Source organism: Macrobrachium rosenbergii, chromosome 11 (assembly GCF_040412425.1).
Source record: "Macrobrachium rosenbergii isolate ZJJX-2024 chromosome 11, ASM4041242v1, whole genome shotgun sequence".
Taxonomy (NCBI): domain Eukaryota; kingdom Metazoa; phylum Arthropoda; class Malacostraca; order Decapoda; family Palaemonidae; genus Macrobrachium; species Macrobrachium rosenbergii.
In genome coordinates, this window is record NC_089751.1 from 35,205,617 (window position 1) to 35,230,616 (window position 25,000).

At 35.3% G+C, this 25,000-nt stretch overlaps 1 protein-coding gene across 2 annotated transcripts in view; it reads right to left on the reverse strand.

Moving 5' to 3' along the window:
- LOC136843323 (chymotrypsin-like protease CTRL-1) overlaps positions 1–25,000 on the reverse strand; it is a 451,535-nt gene that overhangs the window by 114,715 nt on the left and 311,820 nt on the right. Inside the window, exon 1 of one of the 2 annotated variants that reach the window (XM_067111597.1) lies at positions 23,079–23,739. The exons of the other annotated variant lie outside the window; for it this stretch is intronic. Coding sequence (XP_066967698.1) covers positions 23,079–23,086 — 8 coding nt within the window. The 5' untranslated portion in view covers positions 23,087–23,739. Of the gene's footprint in view, positions 1–23,078; positions 23,740–25,000 lie in introns of those variants that run through there. 2 annotated transcript variants of the gene reach the window in all.

Below are 25,000 nucleotides of genomic sequence, written 5' to 3' on the forward strand. Positions count from 1 at the left end.
GAGGCAGGATGCAATCCGGAACCCCACACTATAAAAACCACCCAGTCAAATAGGATGACTGTAATAGACAAAAAAAAAAAAAAAAAAAAAAAAAAAAAAACTTAAAGTAAACACCATATAGTGTCTCTAAATTCTTTGATCAAGGAAGTTGAAGCTAAATTGGCACTGTAAATACTTCCATACGCATGAACGAATCAGAAACACAACCGGTAGCATAAAGATACACACAGTGTAGCCACAGATACTTTTAAGGACTTTTTCATACACAAAAATCGCCGAGATTTTATGGAGGACAGATGAATTACAGTGAAGATCGTCTAAGCCAATGGATGGCTCTCCTCTCTTTTCATTCGACGGATTTCATTGGTACAAAAATAATAATAAAATGAATATACGAAAGATTTCCTAGGGACATTCAAAAGTGGTAAAAAAAAATTCATCAAACGGATTTATAATAAATATATATCAAACCAAAACAAACTAGGCAATAATTCATGAGAGAATGAAAATAAAAACATTGACAGAAATCAAAGGTACTCAAATTCTAAAAGAATTGTATGCTGAAAAATCTACAATAACTGAATTAATCATCGTTTTATATCAATTCACAAACTTAGCGCATTTTACTTTTAGTCACTTAAAACTTTAAAGTCTCTCCATATGATAATCAACAACTTTAACACACTCTTAAGCTACGGATATAGTTGGTAGCCAAAGGTTACAATATGCACCGCTATCTACCTGCCTTTTGCTGGTAGGTATCCTAATGTTTCTCCGTTGATATAAAGGAAAATTACCATGGAGTTTAAACTGAAATACAAAAGAAAAATTAAACATGCTCACCTACCAAATATAGAAACGATTTGGAAATCTGTTTGGCCTTGAAATAATAATAATAATAATAATAATAATAATAATAATAATAATAATAATAATAATAATAATAATAATGGCATAACAAGTTGACAAGAACGAGAAAATAACATCATTATAATAGTACATAAATTCATCCTCCACTGATGAGTTACAAGGGCAACCAAAAGTGACATAATTTTTCCCAGTGTCAGCTACTGTTAGATAAAACGGCTTAATGGTGATTATATATATATATATATATATATATATATATATATATATATATATATATATATATATATATATATATATGTATTTATATACAGTATATATATATATATATATATATATATATATATATATATATATATATATATATATATATATATATATATATATATATATATATATATATATATATATATATATATATATATATATATATATATATATATATATATATATATATATAATATACACATATATATATACAAACGTGTGTGCATAGAACTTAATCAGGCGTGATGTGGACAGGTTGTAAAGCTGTATGACGTAGAAGCTAACTTTATGAGCACAATCTGAAATTATCAAGACGATAGCGGTACCTGTTTACACATATGGACAACGACATTGACGGAAGTGCGTGCAAGACTGGGAGATAAAAAAAAAAGTATAAAATACGCCAAAATTTCTTCAGCGCAATCGAGTTTTCTGTACAGCCGCTACAGTGTATAATCAAGGCCACCGAAAATAGATGTATCTTTCGCTGGTATAATTCTGTAAGAACCGCGGCCCGGTGGTGACCTATCCTATATCGCTGCCAGAAGCACGATTATGGCTAAATTTAACTTTAAATCAAATATAAACTACTGAGGCTAGAGGGCTGCAATTTGGTACGTGTGATGATTGGAGGGTAGACGATCAACATACCAATTCGCAGCCCTCTAGCCTCAGTAGTTTTTAAGATTTGAGGGCGGACAGAAAAGTGCGGACAGAAAAAATGCAGGCAGAATAAAGTGCGGACGGACAGACAAAGCCAGCACATTAGTCATCTTCTACAGAAAACTAAAAATGCGGGTTGCAGACGAAGTGGCTAAGAATTGCAATGACGCTATGATAACTGGTGACAGTGAAGAAAAGTTGCTAGGACTGAGAGTTCTTGTGAAAGCAAAATGAAGCAACAGGATGGCACAATAACTGAGTATGGTAGACTGAAAGAGGTATTTGGACGAACATGTAAAGAATGGAGGTATGAGTCGTGAAATAAAAAGCAGGCAAACAAAGGATGAAAATAGCATTGCGAAAGGTTTTGATAAGCAAAGCGCTATGGGAACAAAAATGCGGGATCACTGAAGGGATTTTCGGGTCAACTTTCCTTTACTAAGTGATGTGGATGTGAATGCCAGTGGAGGAAATCAGTTGAAACTATTTTCTTTATACTATATTTTGAGTAAGAAGAGATGAAGAGGTCAGAAATGTAGAGATGTAGTGGGTTGGTACAAATGTTAGCATACGTGAAATGATGATCCAATTTGTTTCGAGGAAGTTCGGTCATGTGGAGAGAATGGAAAAAAGGATAAAATATCTCGAAAGTATTGGGAGGGAACAAGAGAAGAAGACCGAGTGGCTGAAAAGGATGAATGAGGCGTTGGAAGTGAAAGGAAGTGAAAGGGCCAGAGCAATTTAAAAGGCAAACTGAATAGTGTGTGCCTAGGTGGGGTGACGCGCTACTGATGAGCCCTCTCTCTGGAAATGGTATGAAGCGGGTGATGATGCTCAGGTTCTCAGATGAAAGACATTCATCTCTGATTCATCATTTAAAGGATGAATTTACCAGTGATTGTTCCCTTGTATTCTCTATCCAGTATAAAGAAAACTGAAGAATTCATTCTCATATGGCTATTTGTGCATATTGCATAATATAGATAAACCTGATGTGAACGTACTATATACTGATTACGAGAGAGAGAGAGAGAGAGAGAGAGAGAGAGAGAGAGAGCGCAGCGGGCACAAAATGAAAGTATTTAGTCACGATGGGCAAATAAACCCACGCACATCCTATTCACGACAATGAGCGCTAACATGATCATCTAACTTTTCTCATTTACCAATTCTCCCATTCATCCTTACTCCTCCTCCACCTCCTCATCTCTCTCTCTCTCTCTCTCTCTCTCTCTCTCGTCTCCTCTTTTTCCTCACTCCCTTTCACTTCCTCCCACGCTGATAACTACTCCCCCACCCCCAACAACCCCATCCCTCACTCCAAGCAACTCCGTTTCCTCCCACAACTCGATGCTTCAATTCGAAAGGCTTAGTAAATGGCTTCTTCCCTGCATCATGAAATTCAGACGTGGTTTAATACTGGCGTCGGTTTCTGATGGATTGCGATGATCAAGAGGATGAGAGGAAAGATAAAAAATATATATATATATACATACGAAAGGGGAAAAGGGAGATTGAATGGACTCGGAACTAGCTCCAATGTATCATGAAAATAGACCAGTAACGGAATATGGTCGATTTCAAGCCAGTATTTAATGCGTAAAAATGGGCACCGTGGCTGAGTAGTATACACCTAAACTCAAGTTTGCTAGATCTGAGGTTCATTCAGTTGTAAATGGGTTCTGGGGTCTGCTATATATGTTTACACACACACACACACACATATATATATATATGTGTGTGTGTGTGTGTGTGTTTTTGTTCATTATATATATATATATATATATATAAATATATATATTTATATATTTAAATATATTTAAACACACACACATATATACACATATATGTATTAATATATATAATATATATACATATATATATATATATAATATATATATATATATATATATATATATATATATATATATATATATATATATATATATATATGTATATACTATGTATATAGAGAGAGAGCGAGATTGCGAGAAAATACATCACTGAATGACAGCTATGTTGCTTATATCTCTTTCCATATTTAGAACTTCACTCAACTTTTTCTCGCTGGAGAAAAATCAGAAATCCTTTTTAATTCTTCAGAACAGACGCAACCATCATCAGTTTGCAAAGTAATGAGAAACGCAGCAAGTGTGATGCTGTGATCACGTGCTGTGATCTCTCCTTGCTGTATTGATGCTGCGATCCCCTTACCGATGAGGGAGATGTGCTAACGTCTTAGCTACTTACTTGTTAGGCCAGGAACAAACTTGCTTTAACACGGCTTGTTGTCAATATCAACCGTCGATGTCTCTCTCTCTCTCTCTCTCTCTCTCTCTCTCTCTCTCTCTCTCTCTCTCTCTCTCTCTCTCTCTCTCTCTCTCTCTCTTTGTCAGGCGCCCAAAGGTGATGGAAAATGTTAGCAGATCAGTTCTTACATAATCTGACTGCGGTATCTCACTGCAGTCACTTTTTTCGCTTTCCAGAAACACCGCATTTATTTGAAAAACATACACCCTCTCACCCTTCTATGTATGTATGAATGTATGTATGTATGTACCTATGTATCTGTATGTATGTACTATCTATCTATCTAACTCAGAAAAGAGAGCCCCAATAAGTTAACGTAAAACAAACAGCATCGAGAGAAACCTGGAGAGAAATTTTTCAGACGGTACCTGGCAGGAATTAACTGCCAAGAGCACCTTGAAAAGTTTTGCCGGCAAACATTGTATTTGCAACTACAAATGTTTAGCGGCACTTAAGCTAAAGTATTCTTGCAGTGATAATACCTTGTTTTTGGTCGTCCCATTAAAGATAAAAAAAGAAAAAAAATGAGGCGTTTAATCACCTCTGAAAAGAGAACACAAATTCAAAATGCGCTGGAGAGCAAGCGCCGTTGCGTTAAGACACTCATGAAAAACAAGAGAGCAAGAGATCATTAAAAAGATTAATGCAGGAAAAACTATCCCAAAATTTAATGACAGTAATCAGCACCGAAGACGAAGGAACAAAAAAGAATTCTAATTTCCTTTTGCTCTGCAACTACAGCGTTCTTTAATTCTACATAGAAATTTTTCTGGATAAAGACCAATGATTTATTTTTTGTAGCTTTTAACATAACTTTGTTAATCTAATTCTTTTATCTTTGTCATTCATCAATTTAGAGGGGTCTACTTCAGACGGTATTACCTTTTCTAAATAATACTGATTACTACTACTAAATACTGTTATAACTTCTACGACGAATGATGATGATGATGATGATGACGATGGTGATGATGATGATTTTCACCACAACGACGGCGTCAGTAACAGCAAAATCATCACTAATGTTCCGTACAATGATGATGATGATGATGATAACAGCAAAAACAACAGCAACAATATTAACATTACTCAACTTAAAAGGACCAAATACTGTAGGGTTAATTTCTGTTTTTAATTACGCAAGCTTTCAGTCGTCCTTCATTCATAACAAAGTAAATGTATTATTTCTTCACGTTAAATCAAATTCCCATGAAAATCAACACCAAAATTTAGCCTCAAGAAAAGTAATATGCTATAAAAATAAACAATGTATAAACCAAACCATTTTCAGAACAAGATTTTTTAAAGGAGCTTGTTCACATGGAAATGTATTAGCGCCAACGCAAATAAGTACGCGTTATACGCCAACGTGGATACCATTTCTGTAAGTTAGAAAAATACTGTAACTATATGGATATGATTTCTGTAAACAATATTTTTCTCATACGTAACCTAAGAACTTCTTCATATATCATTTAAGATTTTAGAATTCAGTTTTCTAATTTAAGCGAAAAGTGCAAAGGGAAAATACATGGTACGGTTCACGAATAGACAAAAAATTATCTTTAATTAACCATAAAGCACACGAAAAGAATTTCACCTTCACCTAAATGTTAATATACGTTACGTGTGACTTCTGATAAAAAATCTTAGAGGTTACATTAAAAGTTCTGCATACTAATTCCCTTTTCAAACAGAACAGTGCTAGGAAGCTGCTTTATCAGAGACCACGAATCGACCAAATATTACCATTTCCATTCACGATCTTACACTCCTAGCAGAGAGAGAGAGAGAGAGAGAGAGAGAGAGAGAGAGAGAGAGAGAGAGAGAGAGAGAGAGAGAGAGAGAGAGAGAGCATTCCTATTTACCAATGATCACCCAGAATCCCAGACTGATACGTATGAAAGCGGCACTAAAGTCACTCATAATGCTTCTGATGATTCCGAGCCTGAGGCTTTAGAAGGTATCTCCGTGTTCCCCAGGCCATGTAGAACCTCCGTGTGGTGATATGAAACACGCATGGCATTAATAAAAGATACAGAGTCTCAGCGAGAAGAAAACCAAGAGTCAGGTGAAAGGGGATTCAGATACAAGATACAGGACATAATTCCTGAAGTTTCGAGACATTACATCTCTTCAGTGTGGATGCCAATTGAGGGGAGAAGTGGCGTCTCGGAACTGTTTAGGAATTATAGTCGAGTTCCCGAAGTTCTGGCTATTTTGTATTAATTTCTTATCGCTCAGTACGACTTTTGGAACACAAAATCGATAATCATTGCTGGAACATCCCCGTAGGGGGATAGTGCCGTCAGTGCACCTCATGCGGTGTACTGTGGGCATAATTTAAGGTTCTTTGCAGGGTCCCTTCGGCCTCTGGCTGCAAGCCCTTTCCTTCCTTTTACTGTGCCTATGTTCATATTCTCGTTCTCCCATCTTACTTTCCACCCTCTACTAGAACTGTTTCATAGTGCAACTGCAAGGTTTTCCTCCTGTTACAAATTAAATTTTTTTTTTTTTACTCTCAATTTCCATTTCAGCGCTGAATGACCTCATAGGTCCCAGCGCTTGGCCTTTGCCCTAAATTTTACATGCCATTCCATTATTGTTGGAACATGCAATCAGATTTCGAAACGAAGGGACCTGATAAAAAATAATAAAAATGTGGCAGAAAAACGTCATAATAATTCACGAAGGATGCCTTACCAAAAATACTAAATTTTGAAAAACTATATCCATACAGTTAATCAGCAACAGAATAATATGAAGGTCGAAAGCCTTTCTTTCCTTGATTAAAAAACAGGGGTTTCCGATAGAGATGTGCAACTCGCGTTTTTCGTTTCTGCACAGGAGAAAGAGCTATTTACGGAAATTTTCAAGATCCAAAGCACTGACAGATAAGTATCTACTTATTTCCAACTGACATTCTCTTCCTCTCTCTCTTTTATATATATATATATATATATATATATATATATATATATATATACATACATACATACATACATACATATAGATATATATAAATATATATATACATATATATACTGTATATATACACACACACACACACACACATATATATATATATATATATATATATATATATATATATATATATATATATATATATATGACAAAAAAAAACGTACATGATTAAACTATAGTGGAAAATAATCGCGATATGTGCATGGGCTCGGATCCATTCACCAAAATATCAAATAAAAATGACCAAGCAGCCATTGCTTTCCGTTCATCTCCGTCCTAGCGCTGGTACCAAAAGCGATCAGCTGCTCGGGTACGGCCGAGTGACGGCAGAAGGGGGAGGAGGACGCGGGCGGGTTGGGGGTGGGGGGAGAATTTATCTCTTCACACACATACGATCAAATTTATTGCCCTATGACTTGGCCATGTCCCGTCAAAGACCTTACTATAAATAGGAGTACGTGTGCGAAACTAATGGCTTTGGTTGAGAAATAAAAAACAAAAATGTTTGTCACATCAAATTTGCACGAAAACGGAACATTAATTAAACAAATGCAATCTCCCTTTGTTTATGCTGTACTTCCCAAGCAAACACCCCAACAAATACAGGGGAGCCAATATGCTACAATTTATTTGGACATGACGACAAACAAAACAGCAATACATTGCCTCCAGAGCAAATAACACAGAGCGAATATGGACGAATTACGCATTTAATTCCAGACTCAAATGAATCCCGGTTTTCAACAATTCTACTGCAATGACGAAACCGCTCTCATGACGAAATTTCCCTTGTTATTTTTTTAGAGGACTGGACTTTTTTTTTTTTTTTTAAGGAAAGGGAAAAGTACGTCGTCTCCTAACCTAAAATTAAAAGCTTTGGGGATCTAAATTTCTGATATTCAAATTGGAAAAGAAGCATTGGGTATTTTTTTTATTCCATTTACACATGCAGTGCATGTAAACATACTCATAAACAAACAAGCAGGCAAACAAATAAACAAACACACACAATCACAAACATGTATATATATGTATGCATGTGTGTGTGTGTGTGTGTTTGCATGCATGCAAGTCCTTAAAAATATTTTTACAGCACATATGAGGCAAGGAAGCCTGGAATGCATGAAAACGAACTGACATTGTCTATGGTTTAAGAAACTTTGCCCCCAATTATTTTATACATTATTCACAGATCAGATATTAACCAATAATCCGTGTGTAAGATGAAGATTTCAGATAATATTAAAATAATATGACTCACAAAAGTACTGTATTACAAACATACCTCTCTCTCTCTCTCTCTCTCTCTCTCTCTCTCTCTCTCTCTCTCTCTCTCTCTCTCTCTCTCTCTCTCTATATATATATATATATATATATATATATATATATATATATATATATATATATATATATATATATATATATATATATATATAGGCAATAAAATTCTCAGTTTCTAACATGATACCTACAAATTTCCAGCAAAAGCAATCTTGTCAATAAGACGTACGTATAACATATTTGAGATACTGATATGGAGTAAGGAATTTCTAACACCTGATTACTTAAACATAGACAAAAAATCATTTGCCTCACAAACAACTAACATTTCACACTACATACAGCACGGAATACTTGTACAAAAATGAACTTATCTGATTATTGAAGGATCTGACTACCTTATATCAAAAGAGTATGATGTCACGAAAATATGTTACTTGATACAGAGAGAGAGAGAGAGAGAGAGAGAGAGAGAGAGAGAGAGAGAGAGAGAGAGAGAGAGAGAGAGAGAGAGAGAGAGGGAGAGACAGTCCGCAAAAACTGAAATGGCTCCTTCACTACAAAACGGCCTTAACAGCTATATGATAGCAGGTCTGGATTTACCAAATTGTTGCTAATTACCTCAAGAAGGCGATTTTCCTACAATAACAAAATTAATTAAGAGCCCTATGACGTACTATAGTGCTATTGTATTTTAATAACAATGGGATGAATTTCTGCCTCAGCTGTCTATTGTGTGGCAGATAAAGCAAATACACTATACTTGTAATTAATCACACACACACATATATATGTATTTATCACTAAAATATATATTCAGTTTTGGACATGTTTTCTTTTTTGACATTTTGACCTTTTAATAATAGTTTCACAAATCAAATACACGATTCCAAGCGCCAGATACTTCTCGTAGACAAAATGTGAACCAAAGGAACGAAAGAAACATTCATTTTCCTTCGGAAGGTCCCGCAAAAGTTTATCAATTCATGCTGAAGCCAGATGACAGCATGCCAGTTAACTCGGCCGGTTTTGATCCCCCATGAAAATGAGTTTGGTTTAACCTAAAATCTCTCTAATGTAACACACTCCGCATGATATGTTCCCCCTCTTTACACCTGTCCCATACAATACCCCCCTTTACACCTGTTCCATACAGTCTCCCTCTTTACACCTGTTCCATACAATCTCCCACTTTACACCTGTTCCATAAAATCTCCCTCTTTACACCTGTTCCATACAATCTCCCTCTTTACACCTACTCCATGAACTATCCACCCGTAGGAAGATAGTGCATTCCATGTACATCACGTGGTGCACTGTAGGCATTACTTCGGGGTCTTTGCAGCGTCCCTTCGGCTCCTAACTACAACTCCTTTTATTCCATTGCTGTACCTCCGTTCATATTCTCTTTCTTTCCTCTTACTTTCCAACCTCCCCTAACTACTGTTTCGTAGGGCAACGGGAGGGGTTTTCCTCCTTATACACCTTTAAAACTTTTTCTTTCCTCAATTTTCCTTTCAGCGCTGAATGACCTCATAGGTCCCATCGCTTGGCCTTTGCCCTAACCATTATATTCCATTTCATATTCAAAAAACTACCTGTTTCTCGATATAGTGAATATTAAAGCAACACAATTGTTAGCAAACTGCTACAGCATATTCATGAACAACTCTCGTATTATCAAAACTCAGATGACAAACTATATCCCCGGCGTTAAAGTAGCTTTACCATCATGGCACGCAATCCAAAAAATAATTCCTGATTTTCCAAATCGGTACCTCTAGAGAATGTAGCTATTTCCTCGTGATCTGTCATGGTGCAAACCACCGTGACATCCCTCTTATTTTTTCTAGAGATAAGAACAAAAAAATCATAATTCCCTGAGCTTCCACGAATGAAAAGTAACGAATTTTTTCTTAACAAAGATAAGTTTCACTAGAATTCCTTATTGTTCCTTGAGAAAAAAAAATTCCCTAAAGACTAGGGTAAGCTTTCAATAAAAAAACTGCTAACACTTTTCTCTATCTGCCTAATTCATCGACAACTCAATTAGTTTTCTCTGGCATGACCAGAATTCAGTTTCGAAAAAATTATGACGCAGAAGTAAAGGAAAAATGTTTATCATCCTCACTGTAATATGTACCACTCGGATGCGTTTTAATGTAATCACTCTTTTCAGTTTTCGTAGTCTTCTCTGGATTCTAAACTCAAACGAGTGTAACGATGACAGTTTCTTAATTACAATTTCAAAACTGCCATCACAATTGTAGAATAGTGCTAGCAAAAAATTCCGCAATACTACTTGCGTTATCTGTCTGTGCCTAATCACGCAAGAGTAATATATACCTACAGCCATAAACACACACATATATGTATGTATGTATATGTGTGTATATATATATATATATATATATATATATATATATATATATATATATATATATATATATATATATATAAAAGTCAGCATTTCGCTTAATCAAAATCAGTATATGGATTGTTTTCAATTATCTTTTTTAATAAGCTTCATGTTTAGTCCTAGTTTACCTAGTAAGAAGAAATGCATTTCTCCAATGGTCTAGCCGTTATTGATATTTTCAATCATATTAATGACAGAACTTTGTCCTTTATTAAATCTGATAATGTCGAAGAAATTCTAGATTATCACCTATGTCACTACATAGGCCATCGAACCTAGCCCTTAAGAAAAATTGCCTTCAGTTACCAGAACTACAGAATGAAATATTTTTAAATTTAATTACAAAAAGTCTCAAATGGATTTCTGTGAACTCTGACCTGCAGAATGGTCTTTAGAGTACATATCCCATAAACTATGAGTGTAGCTACAACAAGGGCTTCAGCCATTCTACGGGTATTTTCTAGATAATTTTTATTAGTATTATAGAAAAATAAAGTGATAACATATTGTGCATTTCTCCAAGCAATAAACCTAAAGATTATTTTAACTTTGTTTACAGCTCAGAGTCCGATGGGCAAGCAAATATGTAATACCATTATCTCATTTGCTAAAGCGAATAATTTGATGGAAAATTGATGGAAAACTGCATGAAAAAGTGTGGGAGAGTACTAATGGCACGATGCACATCGTGGCTTTACAACACAACACTGTCAAGTGTATTTCTCAGCTCTTCAAACACAACTGACTTGGTCATAACTGGATACAATTATACCAAACAATGTGCTAAGTGGAGGTGGTAATGGTAAAATAAAAGTAATCATCAAATTTCTCCCAGTCATCAAAATAAATAATGCCAAGTTATCCATCTGGTGACAAAGTAACAAAAGTCCCATTAAGCCAGTATGCTATTCACCTACCAAACAGGCTTGCCTACTGTGCTAGTGATAGAATACGCTTACAGGTTAGGCTGGTTTAAATCAAGGGTAATCAGGCTAAACCACTTCTGTGTCGGGTTTGCTATTAATCTCAGGATGCCATTTCCCCTGTAACCTGAAAACCTTCGTATAAGAAATAAACAAACTGACTAACGAGAACTAAAGCCGTTAAAAATACTCACTTGAAAATTAACATACAATCCTTCTGAAATAACAATGACGCCTATTATCATCAATAATTTGTGCAGTCTGTCACTCTCGATCTGATCAATCATTTCATAGTAATAAATAAATGATATGTAATTTTTTGAAAAATTTGTAAATTGACAGATACACTAATAACAATAATTATCCACTGGATACCAACCAAACAAAACTTTAAACAGACTGGATATAACTACGTTATACCAGCACGGTTGGTAGTAAACTTGATTCATTTTTGTTTAATGTAATCCAGAGAAAATTTATGAACAATTTCCCACCACCCAAGCTGTCCCACACAAAAATCAAAATGGTTTTCTCACATTCGCTCTGTTTACATGAATGGAACGTCGAGGATTAAAATCTAATGTTAACTGACCTACTTCACGGGAATAAAACAATGAATGAACACTCCAGTTTTCAAGCAATCTTCTAAAAAGCATGAGATGAAAGTTTTAGTATTGGGTCTAGTCATTTTACTGAAGGTTGTGTGTCTATATATCAACATAACGTTAGCATGAGTTTATGGTTTGAATTACACTGCTGAGGTAAAAGATTAAACATCCTAAGAAATGGAAAGGTAAAAGCAAATCTGAAAAAAAAACATCCTTTTTTCCCCGTAGTTTCTAAGCCACGTTCTACAAAGTTTCATATGCGTCTTGCTGTAAACATAAAAATATAAGCTTGTCACGATCTTTAATGTACGCAAGTCTGCGTAAGCGTTTGCTTGTATGCATTTAATGCATCACCTCCAAAGAGCAGCGAAGCGACTTGGGCTTCTGACCATAAGACTTCACGAAATAACACTTACTCGCACGTTACGTTCGAATGGCCGTTGTGGAGAGAGAGAGAGAGAGAGAGAGAGAGAGAGAGAGAGAGAGAGAGAGAGAGAGAGAGAGAGAGAGAGAGAGAGAGAGAGCTATGATTACCAAAGAAAACGACATAAATCACCAACCGCATAAGCAGTGCACTTGACACACCAAGAAATAACATCACATTACATCACCCACATCACAAACAGCGATGACACACGTCAGAATGGCAGAGCCAAGTCTGAGTCAAAAGTTGTTTTAGTACAATTCACGTAAGAACACTCTAGAAGGTTTCATATGACGACGTTCATAAAAGAATTCATAATGAGTCACTGAAGTAAAAAAAAAACAATTATAATGTTGAAATGGACATCTTAGTGATTTATGGATATAGAAAGTCAGTCGGGCTTCAGGACTCTTGACACACGTATGATAATTTCTTTAAGCTTAAATAATAATAATAATAATATAATAATAATAATAATAATAATAATAATAATAATAATAATAATAATAATAATAATATTATTATTATTATTATTATTATTATTGTTATTATTATTATTATTATTATTATTATTATTATTATTATTATTATTATTATGAGTTCTCAGCAGCAGCATTTCCAAAATAGGCAGCTTCGAATCGTCAAGAAACAAGCATACGCGAGGACGTCAAAACGAGAAAATTAATAAAGAGGAGATGGCACTTAAATCTTCCTTTATGAGGAGAGCTGAGCCTCGCCGAGACGTTATAAAATCTCACGTGATGACCCTCGAGAAGCAAAGTGATGCAACGAATCGAGGATCCAAGATGCGTTGTTGTGTTGGCGTGACAAAGAGTGGGAGGGAGCCCCGGAGCTTAGATGCTTAACTGTGGCAAGAAGCTGTTGTTGGGAAATGAGAGAGAGAGAGAGAGAGAGAGAGAGAGAGAGAGAGAGAGAGAGAGAGAGAGAGAGAGAGCTGACTCCTTCCTTAATAAAGCTATCGGGTATTTGGTTTCATCTCAGCTAATCCTCTTGCTTATTCACAGCTGTGTCGACTCCACACACACACACACACACACACACATACACACACATATATATATGTATAAATATATATATATATATATATATATATATATATATATATATATATATATATATATATATATATATATATATAATACATATATGATATATATATATTATATATATAATATATATAAATATATATAAAGCATATATGGATATATATAAAATTTTTTCCTCAGACAGAAATACAAGCAAGATAAAGCTGTATAGAAAGAAAGAAACCCAATATTGCATGATCATTTAAGGGCGTTAATGTGTGCTGCTGCATGGAGTTTCACATGGCAACACACTTGCTGAGTCAAAGGGGCAAACATCCACGAGAAAGCATACAAAACTCAATTTTCCTAATTCAGCCTCAGAGATTTCAACGAGCAAGTACATAACGATCTTGGGCTCTCCGTTAAATTCCATTTGTCACAGAAGCATTTATTTTTTCACTTATGATTCCTTTCAGATACTCAGTCCTTCCAGATACTAAGTCATGGACTCTATTTTACAAATCCAAAAGAAAATAAGAATTTAAAAAAATCAACTTAAAAGAAATGATAACAATCCACTGTTAAACTCAAAAGCAACAAAATAAGCGCGGAGTAGGATAGTTAAAGCTTCCTATCAGTATTCCCTATTCAATACACTGCGGTTTTTCTATCTTCTCAGCATGCTAAGCATCCCCTGAATAAATCTCGCAAACAAAAAGACCGTGTACCAAGCAGCTAATTACTTCTTTTCATTGGAGAGTGGCAGCTAGAGAGATAACGATAATATATACAGACCAAAACCAGTTTTACCATGCTGTAGGTTGTGAACTCTGCGCTGGAAAAATACATGAAAGATATTCACGCAGGTATTCTTTATATATATATTTTATATTATATATATATATATATATATATATATATATATATATATATATATATATATATATATATATATATATATATATATATATATATATATATATATATATATATATATGTATAAATCATATATAAATATAATGAAAAAACAGACAACAAATATAATTTATACATACACACACATATATATATATATATATATATATATATATATATATATATATATATATATATATATATATATATATATATATATGTGTGTGTTGTAATTAATACGATAAAAAACTTGACATACACTTAACGTGTTACGTATGCATACACAGGGCGTTGGATTTCCCAGCACGAGGTAAAAAAAAAAAAAAAAAAGACACAGAATCATGAAACTTGCACAACCTCTGACTACATTCCTAGTAAGGAGGCATATGACCTTGCTGAAGCACCGTTAGGTCGTATGTTCTTAGAAGTTTCGAAGGCTTTTCTGGTCCCTCTTCAACAACATGCGTCCAAGTGTACTTGAGAAAATAACACTTCTACTTCTCTTGTTAACAATAATAACAATAATATTAAACTCTGGTCAAGGGTACTGTGCTAATACTAATACTTATTATTACTGGTTTTATCATTAGGGCCGGAGTTCGATCCCCCGGCCGGCTGATGAAGACTTAGAGGAATTTATTTCTGGTGATAGAAATTAATTTCTCGCTATAATGTGGTTCGGATTCCACAATAAGCTGTAGGTCCCGTTGCTAAGTAACCAATTGGTTCTTAGCCACGTAAAATAAGTCTAATCCTTCGGGCCAGCCCTAGGAGAGCTGTTAATCAGCTAAGTGATCTGGTAAAACTAAGCTATACTTATTTTTCTTATGAAAATTACCATGGAAGATTTTTATGATCATGATTACAACAGTCACCGATGGGAAGTATCCTTTGCTTTCTGATGAAAGCAAATACAAAAACTTTACAAAACCACTGTTATAAAAAAATAAAAATTGTGCATAAAACCAAACAGAGTTCAGTGTGTTATGAAAAACATTATTCTGTGAAACCAATAACTGTCTATTAAGCTTCCAATGTGAAGGTTAATGGTACGGGACAAAGGATCCTATGTTACATGCGTGTAAAGGGAAAAGAAAAATAATAAACGGTAAAAATATAGTCTAAATTTGAAAACGAGAGCCAGACAAGTCAAGTGTGGAGTAATCGGGAAACTCAGAATGTGGAGAGAAATACTTAACTGTATTTCAGCTCCGTAGAAGACAAAAATCTTATGAAAAAGTAGCAACAAAAACTATGAAAAAGTAGCAAAAAACTATGAAAAAGTAGCAACAAAAACTATCAAAGACTGCGTCCCACAAGAAAATAATTGACTATAGTATTGAATCTTCCCCCCTACTCCCGAATTGCTTTGATAACCAGAACTTGCATAAGAAAGAACGATTCGGCAGAGGATGGAAGCTGAAAACAGCAAAAGTGGGGTGGGGGGCAAAACTGATAACGTAGACAATATTTGAAACCTTTAAAGAAATCTGCAAAAGTCATAGATAAAGAAGGCAGACCGTAGGAGTTCATTTACAAAACACTGGAAAATTATGGGCTAGTCATTAGAGCCAGATACAGAAATAACAACACCTGAGCTAAATAACCGTTAAATAAAACTGTATTAATAAATGTACAATTGAGGGTGATGCTAAATTATAAAACGGAAGCTGGACTGATAGAACCTTAAAAACGACTTTTAATGCCTTGGCTTAGAGGCATCAAAAACGACGATAATACTTCACTCGGGGTCTTGCACAAAAGATGACCAGACGTCGTTAGATGAAAAGTGTCCCCAGTTTGCCTTGCCTTGCGGAGGCCATAGTAGTAATATACAAGAAGAGCTTTGATTCAGAGTATTTGAAAAAGTGAATACAGCAGAAACATCATTACTTGGAACAACAGTACAGCAGTAGGAACCAGCGCATGTTGCCACAAAGAAAAGTAAGTGGGAATTAACAATTACGCGACAAATTCGACTTAGGATTGCAGCCTGCTCATCAGGCAGTTCCTTCAGAATTATGAAGGAACCTACTTCGGGACTGATAAATGAACAGCCTTCAACTAGGCAAGGAAACTCGAATTTAACAAGGAGAGAATATGAGGTTAAACCAAGATTATTCCTCACACAGTTGGACTGGAACAGTCTCCCCTGAGGATGTGCAACTGGAACTTCAAAAGTTCAGGCGAAGATGTACGCATTATATCCTAAAGCAATTCTTGTATTTTAAGAATTTTCTTACACTTTTACCTGTTTATTTATCAGTTTAATTTTTCTTTTCTAATAAGTGATCTCTTCCTTCTGTATTTCCTATTACCTTCCATTGCTTCTTTCAAATGAACGCCACATTCGTTGGAAGCTTTAATTTCAAGTCAAGGGCGCCCGTGGGTTTGTTCCAAATAAATATGGTTCATTTTCAAAATAATAAAAGTAATAAGAAGTACTTCCTTGACATAAAAGAGAGAAGCATCATTTCCCATTATTCACGACCTTTCAGTTATTAATTTTTCATTCCCTACATCTTTCAGCTGAGTCTTCTACTCACTGCTGTGTTCAATGTTTCATAGTTGAGAAAAAACTTGTCTAAACAATATTCCAGCTAGATGCATGAAGATAGAAAGGAATCCTAAATGAGGCAGACGGAAATGTATAAAACATCCGATACTGACACAAATACCTTGTTTTGCGCTGACTGTAGCCAACCGCCGACGAGATTCAAAGCCTTACCTGTAAAAAGAAACAACCAAAATTAGAATAAGAGAATCTTAGCTATTTTTTACCCATTATTCCAAAATTAAGGGTAGTCTTCAATAAACCATTATAAATCTCTCCCTCCATTTCTCTTTTTCTATAAGCTATATATATATATATATATATATATATATATATATATATATATATATATATATATATATATATATATATATATATATATATATATATATATATATATATAATCAACAACACAAACTCACTGTGTACAATGTTATTACTTTTCGCAGAGGATCTCGATAATACTTAAGGTTTTAGAAGACAGAGATTCTTTATTTCCAAGCTTTCAGAGCCGCGTATGCCTCCATCTTCAAGGATGGAGATACATGGTTCCTTGAACATGCAGGCAGACGGGCCTCTGAAGGCTTAGAAATAAAGAATCTCCTTTGAACCTTCCTCATAATTGAGGTCCCTATGAAAGGATATATATATATATATATATATATATATATATATATATATATATATATATATATATATATATATATAAATATATATATATATATATATATATATGTGTGTGTGTGTGTGTGTGTGTGTGTGTGAGTGTATGTGAGTGAGTATGGGCGTGGGATTGCGTGCGATACAAGCAAACTGGATATTTCCAGACACGTTCCTTCATCCAGCTTCCATCGGACATACAACGGTTTAATTATACGTTATGAAGCATACCTTCTATTACAAAACACACAAAGAAAGGAACGATAGAGGTTACAGAAAAAAGGGTGGAAACAAATACAAGGAAGATTTCAACATTTTTTAAATAGACTGAATGACAGCGGCCATGACCCCTGATCAACGACAATTCAACAAGGGATTAAACGACATGTACAAAACGATTAATGTGCCGGTCGCCATTAAATCAACAGTTTTTAGCGGTCAAGGCTGCCCACTGCTGCTGCATTAACGTCTCTTCAGGACGATACTCAATGTTCTTTGAAGTCTTGTTCGAAGATTTCTGACGTAGAGAAAAAATTATGCGAAAATGATACAAGTTAAACGGCATGCCTCTTGGCTCATTTAAGATAATCGTCCACTCTGCAGCTAAAAAACACTTGCTAAAAGATTATAAAATTAAATATTTTTTTTGTAATTCCTTCAGATAAAACACCACAACACTGAATACAAATTCCTTGCGCAACTAATCTTTATGCTGTACAGAGATTACAATGATGCATGTTGTGACAGATCATCATGGGATGTGAGCAACGATTAATTCAATAAAATGTACGGTCTGCTTATTTTTTACCCACCGTGTTCTCTTAAAATGGAAAACTATGCGATTTTACGTTGAATGAGACATTTTTGGGTCATTTATCCTTTTGTCAGGTACCCCTAATTCTCTGCTCGTAAAAGGATGCATGACAATAATTTTTGAACTAATAATAATTACAAAAATTACCCGTTTATGTACTGTGAATTTACAAGTAATTCCTCTCTTCATATTGTGTTATTTAACACATACTAAAGCGAACTGTGCTTCCAATTCAACGTACATAAAAATAGTACAATCTCTCAATTTTCCTTTCATTAAGCTCCTTTCCACCGCCCTTAAAAGGAATTAACCTCTGCAAAAAGGCTCCACGTTATCTCTCTTTCCTCTCTTCCGTTGCTTGCGCCCTAAGGCTGAAAAACGATAGAGGAAAAGAAGAAAAAACAATTTGACTTTCATTTTCCTTTGGGAATGCCCACTGAAGCTTTACGCAGAATCTCATCTCGGCGACCGGCCTGAAGACCGGGAGAGCAAAGAGGACGCCCTTAGGTACTGAGGCCGCTGAGAGCACATCACCAAAGGAGATCCTTTCCTGAGCTTCGACCCAAGAGTCTTAAAAGATGTGGCCTTAATGCTAACTAATGCATGGGACGAAATGCGCCGGCAGTAAATTTTTTATTCCAATTTCTTGAATGCGACCTGGACTGAACTTGTATTTTCTTAATGACGAGATGCAGAAATTTAGAAAATTATATACATACATAACAAACAAACATACACATATGTACATCAACACTTAAATAATACACGCAAACACACGCACAAACATATATGTATATATATGTGTGATAAATGTGTATATATACGTATATATATATATATATATATATATATATATATATATATATATATATATATATATATATACACACATACACACACACACACACACATATATATATATATATATGTGTGTGTGTGTGAATATATATATATATATATATATATATATATATATATATATATATATATATATATATATATATATATATGTGTGTGTGTGTGTGTGAATATATATATATATATATATATATATATATATATATATATATATATATATATATATATATATATATATATATATGTGTGTGTGTGTGTGTGTGTGTGTACGAACAATCACAAAGCCATAAATACGCAATCACAAAAACTAACATGAAGGAACTTGGTATCATGAGTAAATCTTCGCTAACTCGGAACTGTCAGTAGCATGTAATTCCAACCCGGAAACTCGCAAATTACAGGCTTCACGATGAAATAAGAATGACAAAAAAATGGTAGTAATACAACTTTTTGTTCACTCGCTCTTTCCATTACACAAGTTTAATTCTAAGGCGGGAGGATTACCAGATGATTTAAGCTGGTAAGAGAGAGAGAGAGAGAGAGAGAGAGAGAGAGAGAGAGAGAGAGAGAGAGAGAGAGAGAGAGAGAGAGAGAGAGCCAAATTGATAAGAATCTACTGGAGAAAATGAACCTCGTTGTTGCCAGATGATCTAAGCTGCTAGAGAGAGAGAGAGAGAGAGAGAGAGAGAGAGAGAGAGAGAGAGAGAGAGAGAGAGAGAGAACCATAATGATATGAATGTATTGCACAAAATTGCCAGCATTATCAAACTTCACCAGCTAGATTTGGCGTTTCAAGAACTTGCAACGTATTGAGAGAGAGAGAGAGAGAGAGAGAGAGAGAGAGAGAGAGAGAGAGAGAGAGAGAGAGAGAGAGAGAGAGAGAGAGAGAGAGAGAGACTCTACTGCCGAGAATGAACTTTGATACTGCCAACATTATCAAACTTCACTAACCAGTTTTGTTGTTTTAAGGACGTGCAACGTTTTGAGAGACAGAGAGACCATTACGCATCGCAGAGAGATCACAGAGAACCTTCAATGGAATCTCGGGAGCAGACAGATAATGGACAGAGGAAACAGCATATCTGGCGTCCGTCAGACGCCTCCCCCGTCGTCCGGTTAACCTCCAAGGTTATATATAATATTACGACGTCATTAGGGTCAGCTGAACCCTGGGAGCGCCTGTCTCCCGCCTGGCATTTCCTCGTATATCTTACCTGCTTCTTCTGCTACCTGTCGTTGACCTCTCCCACTCTAATTAGGTTGACGCTTTAAAACAGCGTCTTCTCTCCGTCTTCAAATGCGCAAATATCTATTTCAGCTTCGCGAAAGCTATACAATAAAACAGAGAATATCTTTTCATATACAAAGACGATTAGAGAAAAGTACTGCAACTTGGAAGGATGCTCAAAATATCCATGGCCTTTGGCCCTCTCTCTCTCTCTCTCTCTCTCTCTCTCTCTCTCTCTGAACTTAATGAGGCATGATGTATAGAAAAACCGAACATATTATAGTAGGAACAAAAGAGATGGCAAAACGAAACTTAAAATACCCACATTTTAAATAAAGAAGGCCTTTTCCTTACTAAACTGTCTGTCTGTCTGTCTCTCTCAACATTATGAAGTATAAAATCTATCAATACATTCATACTATACAAATTATAGCACTAATATAGCAACACAGGATACTTTCGCTTTGAGACATAAACATCGTCATGGTTTATTCAAGACTCGCCCTCTTGATACGGAACAATTTCACTGAGATTCACTAGCAAGAAGAAATTGCATGGCATTCTAAGGCAGTGTGTGTGCCGTCTGTTTAGGTAAGGTTTTCGATTAAGTTGGTGCAATCGGCATCAGAATTGAGGGCCATTACATCTATCGTAAAATTCTTAGAGCGAAGAAATAAAAAAAAATCACTGAACTCTTTAAAATATTTCTACAAATACCAACTTATTAATCACACAAGAAAAAGCAACATATATATATATATATATATATATATATATATATATATATATATATATATATATTTATATATATATATATATATATATATATATATGTGTATATATGTATATATATATATATATACACAACACAGATCAGACGCGCAAGGCGCTTATTCACACGATGAGATACGCATTTTGTTTTAATCTACGTTTTTGTAGAAAATCCCTGAAGATGTAGCGATGTTGTCACGAAACGTAGGATTAAAACAAAATGCGTATCTCATCGTATTCCTGCCTCTAATCTCCTTCATCGTATATATATATATATATATATATATATATATATATATATATATATATATATATATATATATATATATATATATATACAGTATATAGATATATATATCTATGTATATATATACAACATATATATGTATGTGTGTGTGGGTATACTGTATATATGCTAACGTTGTGGAAGTTTTACTACACATGATTATCCAACGATTCAGCAATTCAAATATGAATGTGGACGAGGCCACTGTATAGTTTTACTCTCGAGTTACCCCCTGTTAGGGAAAAAGGTTTAATGTTGAAAAAAATACTTATATACTGCATGTTTGTATATATCAAATATTCTACCTTAAAGCCGTCGCAAAATCATACAAAGTAAAAATAAAATATAATACTATTAATCACCAAATCATGAAAGTGGTTTTCCGGGAGTATAGCCTTCGATTACCTTAATGCTGCTTCGAGATACGGATTTGACAATATAAGAAACAATAAATCATTTATCAGTAACTTACAATTCCCAACTGTTTAATAAGAAAACCATCGAAACTGGAATTAACTGATATTCAACAACTATACCATAAACGAACACACATTAAAATTAGGTTTGATATAATTATGACTAACCGCATATAGTCCGTCATCATTAATTCTTGTTATTCCAGTCAATCATTTCCAATTCATTGTACCCAAGAACATTTACCGAGATATCAGCACCAGAAAATGCAACTCTTCGTGAGAGTGAGTAGTGGTAGGTCATGTTTTATGCATGACCACTTTCAATTCTTCGGGTCATTCCATCTCTTGATGAAAAGATATTGGCAAACTTTAGAATTCTTGAGTCAACATCTGGAAAACGAACTATTTGCAATTCACGAGAGCTTTCTCTCTTTCCCCCCCGCCTCTCTTTCACTTACTCAAATACACAGACATACACACACACACACATGCACACACAAACACACAAGCACATGCAGGCACCTGCACAAAAGGCCGCTCAAAAATGCAACAAGACTGTACTCTTTATTCATGTAAACATTTTAATAGCTAAGTTTATCGTCCAGGATACGAGAGAGAGAGAGAGAGAGAGAGAGAGAGAGAGAGAGAGAAAGAGGGTTTATAACCGTTTGCACGGACTCTAAAATTAGGGGTCTGAATAGCATTACTGTAGATAATAATTTTCTTGCTTAGCATAGGTTCATCAACTCAAATGATAATCTCATTGTGGTGCAAAAAACTCACCTATTCATGATGTATCCAAACCAGTTTCGAACTCTGAAGTTGCCGGAGATGAAGCTTCTTGAAACTACTTTTAACTGGTACCACACAGAAAAACTTTCGTTCGTCCAAAATAACCTGGGCGATTTGTTTTCGTCTAATTTTTCGAAATTTTATCTGCTAATATCAAAAAGATTCTTCTAAACGTATTCGGAGCGGAATGTAAACACAAACATTTCTTGAAAGAAACAAGCCAATAACGAATTTCTTTCAGATTTTGATTTCACTTTATCATCACTTGACACAACACTATAGTATGGTTCGGTTGTTCTTTCAGTCTCCTATTTATTTTATACACGAAACAAACCAGAAAATCTCCAGATTTGCTTCCTATCGAAATTGTCTTGTAACAGATGCGTTGAGATCTCTTCAAAATAAGGTTACTCAGCAACAAGTTCTGTCATTTTCTTTGGTGAAAACAACATGAATACGCAAGTAATCTTTCAAGTTCGTTTTATAAGAAAAAGGCAACGTGGCCGACGACGACGGCTCCTCAGAAGGAGCAACAACTTCAGAGCCTAAAACACACAAGAGCGACAGCAATGCAGGCAGGAGGCGGCGGCAGCAGCTTATCGTTCCATGCACCTGCAGTTCCAGCACTCACCCTTTCCACAGCTCGACTGCCACCTTCCAGTACCTAACTCAGACTCCTCACCTTGAGTGACCTTCCTGTGGTCTCCGGCATCCCTTCTCTGGCGCCTAGGTTTTCCCACCATTTTGTCTTTATCTGCCATCCTCCTCAGCGAATACAAGGTCGCTCTTCACAACTTCCCTGAGCAATACCTGGTTTTAAAACTGATCGTTCCGGGTTCCTCCGGCGGGGTTATGCCGACAATGTTTGATAACTACTATTATTACTCTCCGGACCTGAAAGTCAAGCTTCCTTCCTGAACAGGCCTTTGTGCGTATCGTATCAAAGGCTTTTTGGAATGTGACCTTTTTTATTAAACTACTCTCTCTCTCTCTCTCTCTATCTTTCTCTCCAATACCTAATTTCCGTAAATTTCCAGGGACATCTGTAATACACGTGCACTTTCTTCTTCCGATATTACTTCCCCTCATGGTCCCAAGTTTTTCTCTGACAAAAATCTCGCCCTTTCTTCCTCAGCATTCCTGGAGGAAAGACTACTTTTTCTTCTCCTCCTGACCCACCGCCGTATCTTTCACAGGCTCGCTCTTGGAGGCAAGATTTAACTGCAGCGATCGACGGGTTTCCCAGGCAATGGAATGCCCAGCTGGTTAGTTACGCTCAGAAACAACTAGGTAATAAGAAATGTGACTTTCGTTCAGATGCCTTTCTAGAACGTTTTTCGTAAAATTATTAATTTCTGATTAACGCTTTTTTTCTCCTTTTGTTTTTAAATGTTATTAATATCATTACCACACCTGCTTCGTGAAGTTCTATATGTAAAATCTGATTAATGCTCTTTTCTATGGCTTTTATGAACGTTACTTTTATCTATACCACAACTGTCATTATATACGCATTTATTATTATGACATACAGTAGACAGATACACACACATCATATTATTACTATTATGATTTTCATCAAGAACCTTATCATTATAAGCATCTGATGACAGATATTTAACTGCGAGGCAAACAAGTCACGAATGACAGAGAAACGGCCGGAAGAAATTGAATTCCTCCAAGTCGTGATTCACGGCAAGGGGAGTCTTTCCCAGCCTTTCCCATTGTCTTATTACCCTGACGATTAACGCTGGGTGGAATCTCCCCCAGGTGAAGAAGGGCATCTCAGTCTTCTGGTAGAAATTAATGTCAGCAGAGACTGGGCACGAGTACGGTGACGAGGAGCTTCTCTGCAACGGGTACAAACAAGCCCATGTAATTGTCAGTGCTCACATGCAAGCACGCGAACTTTT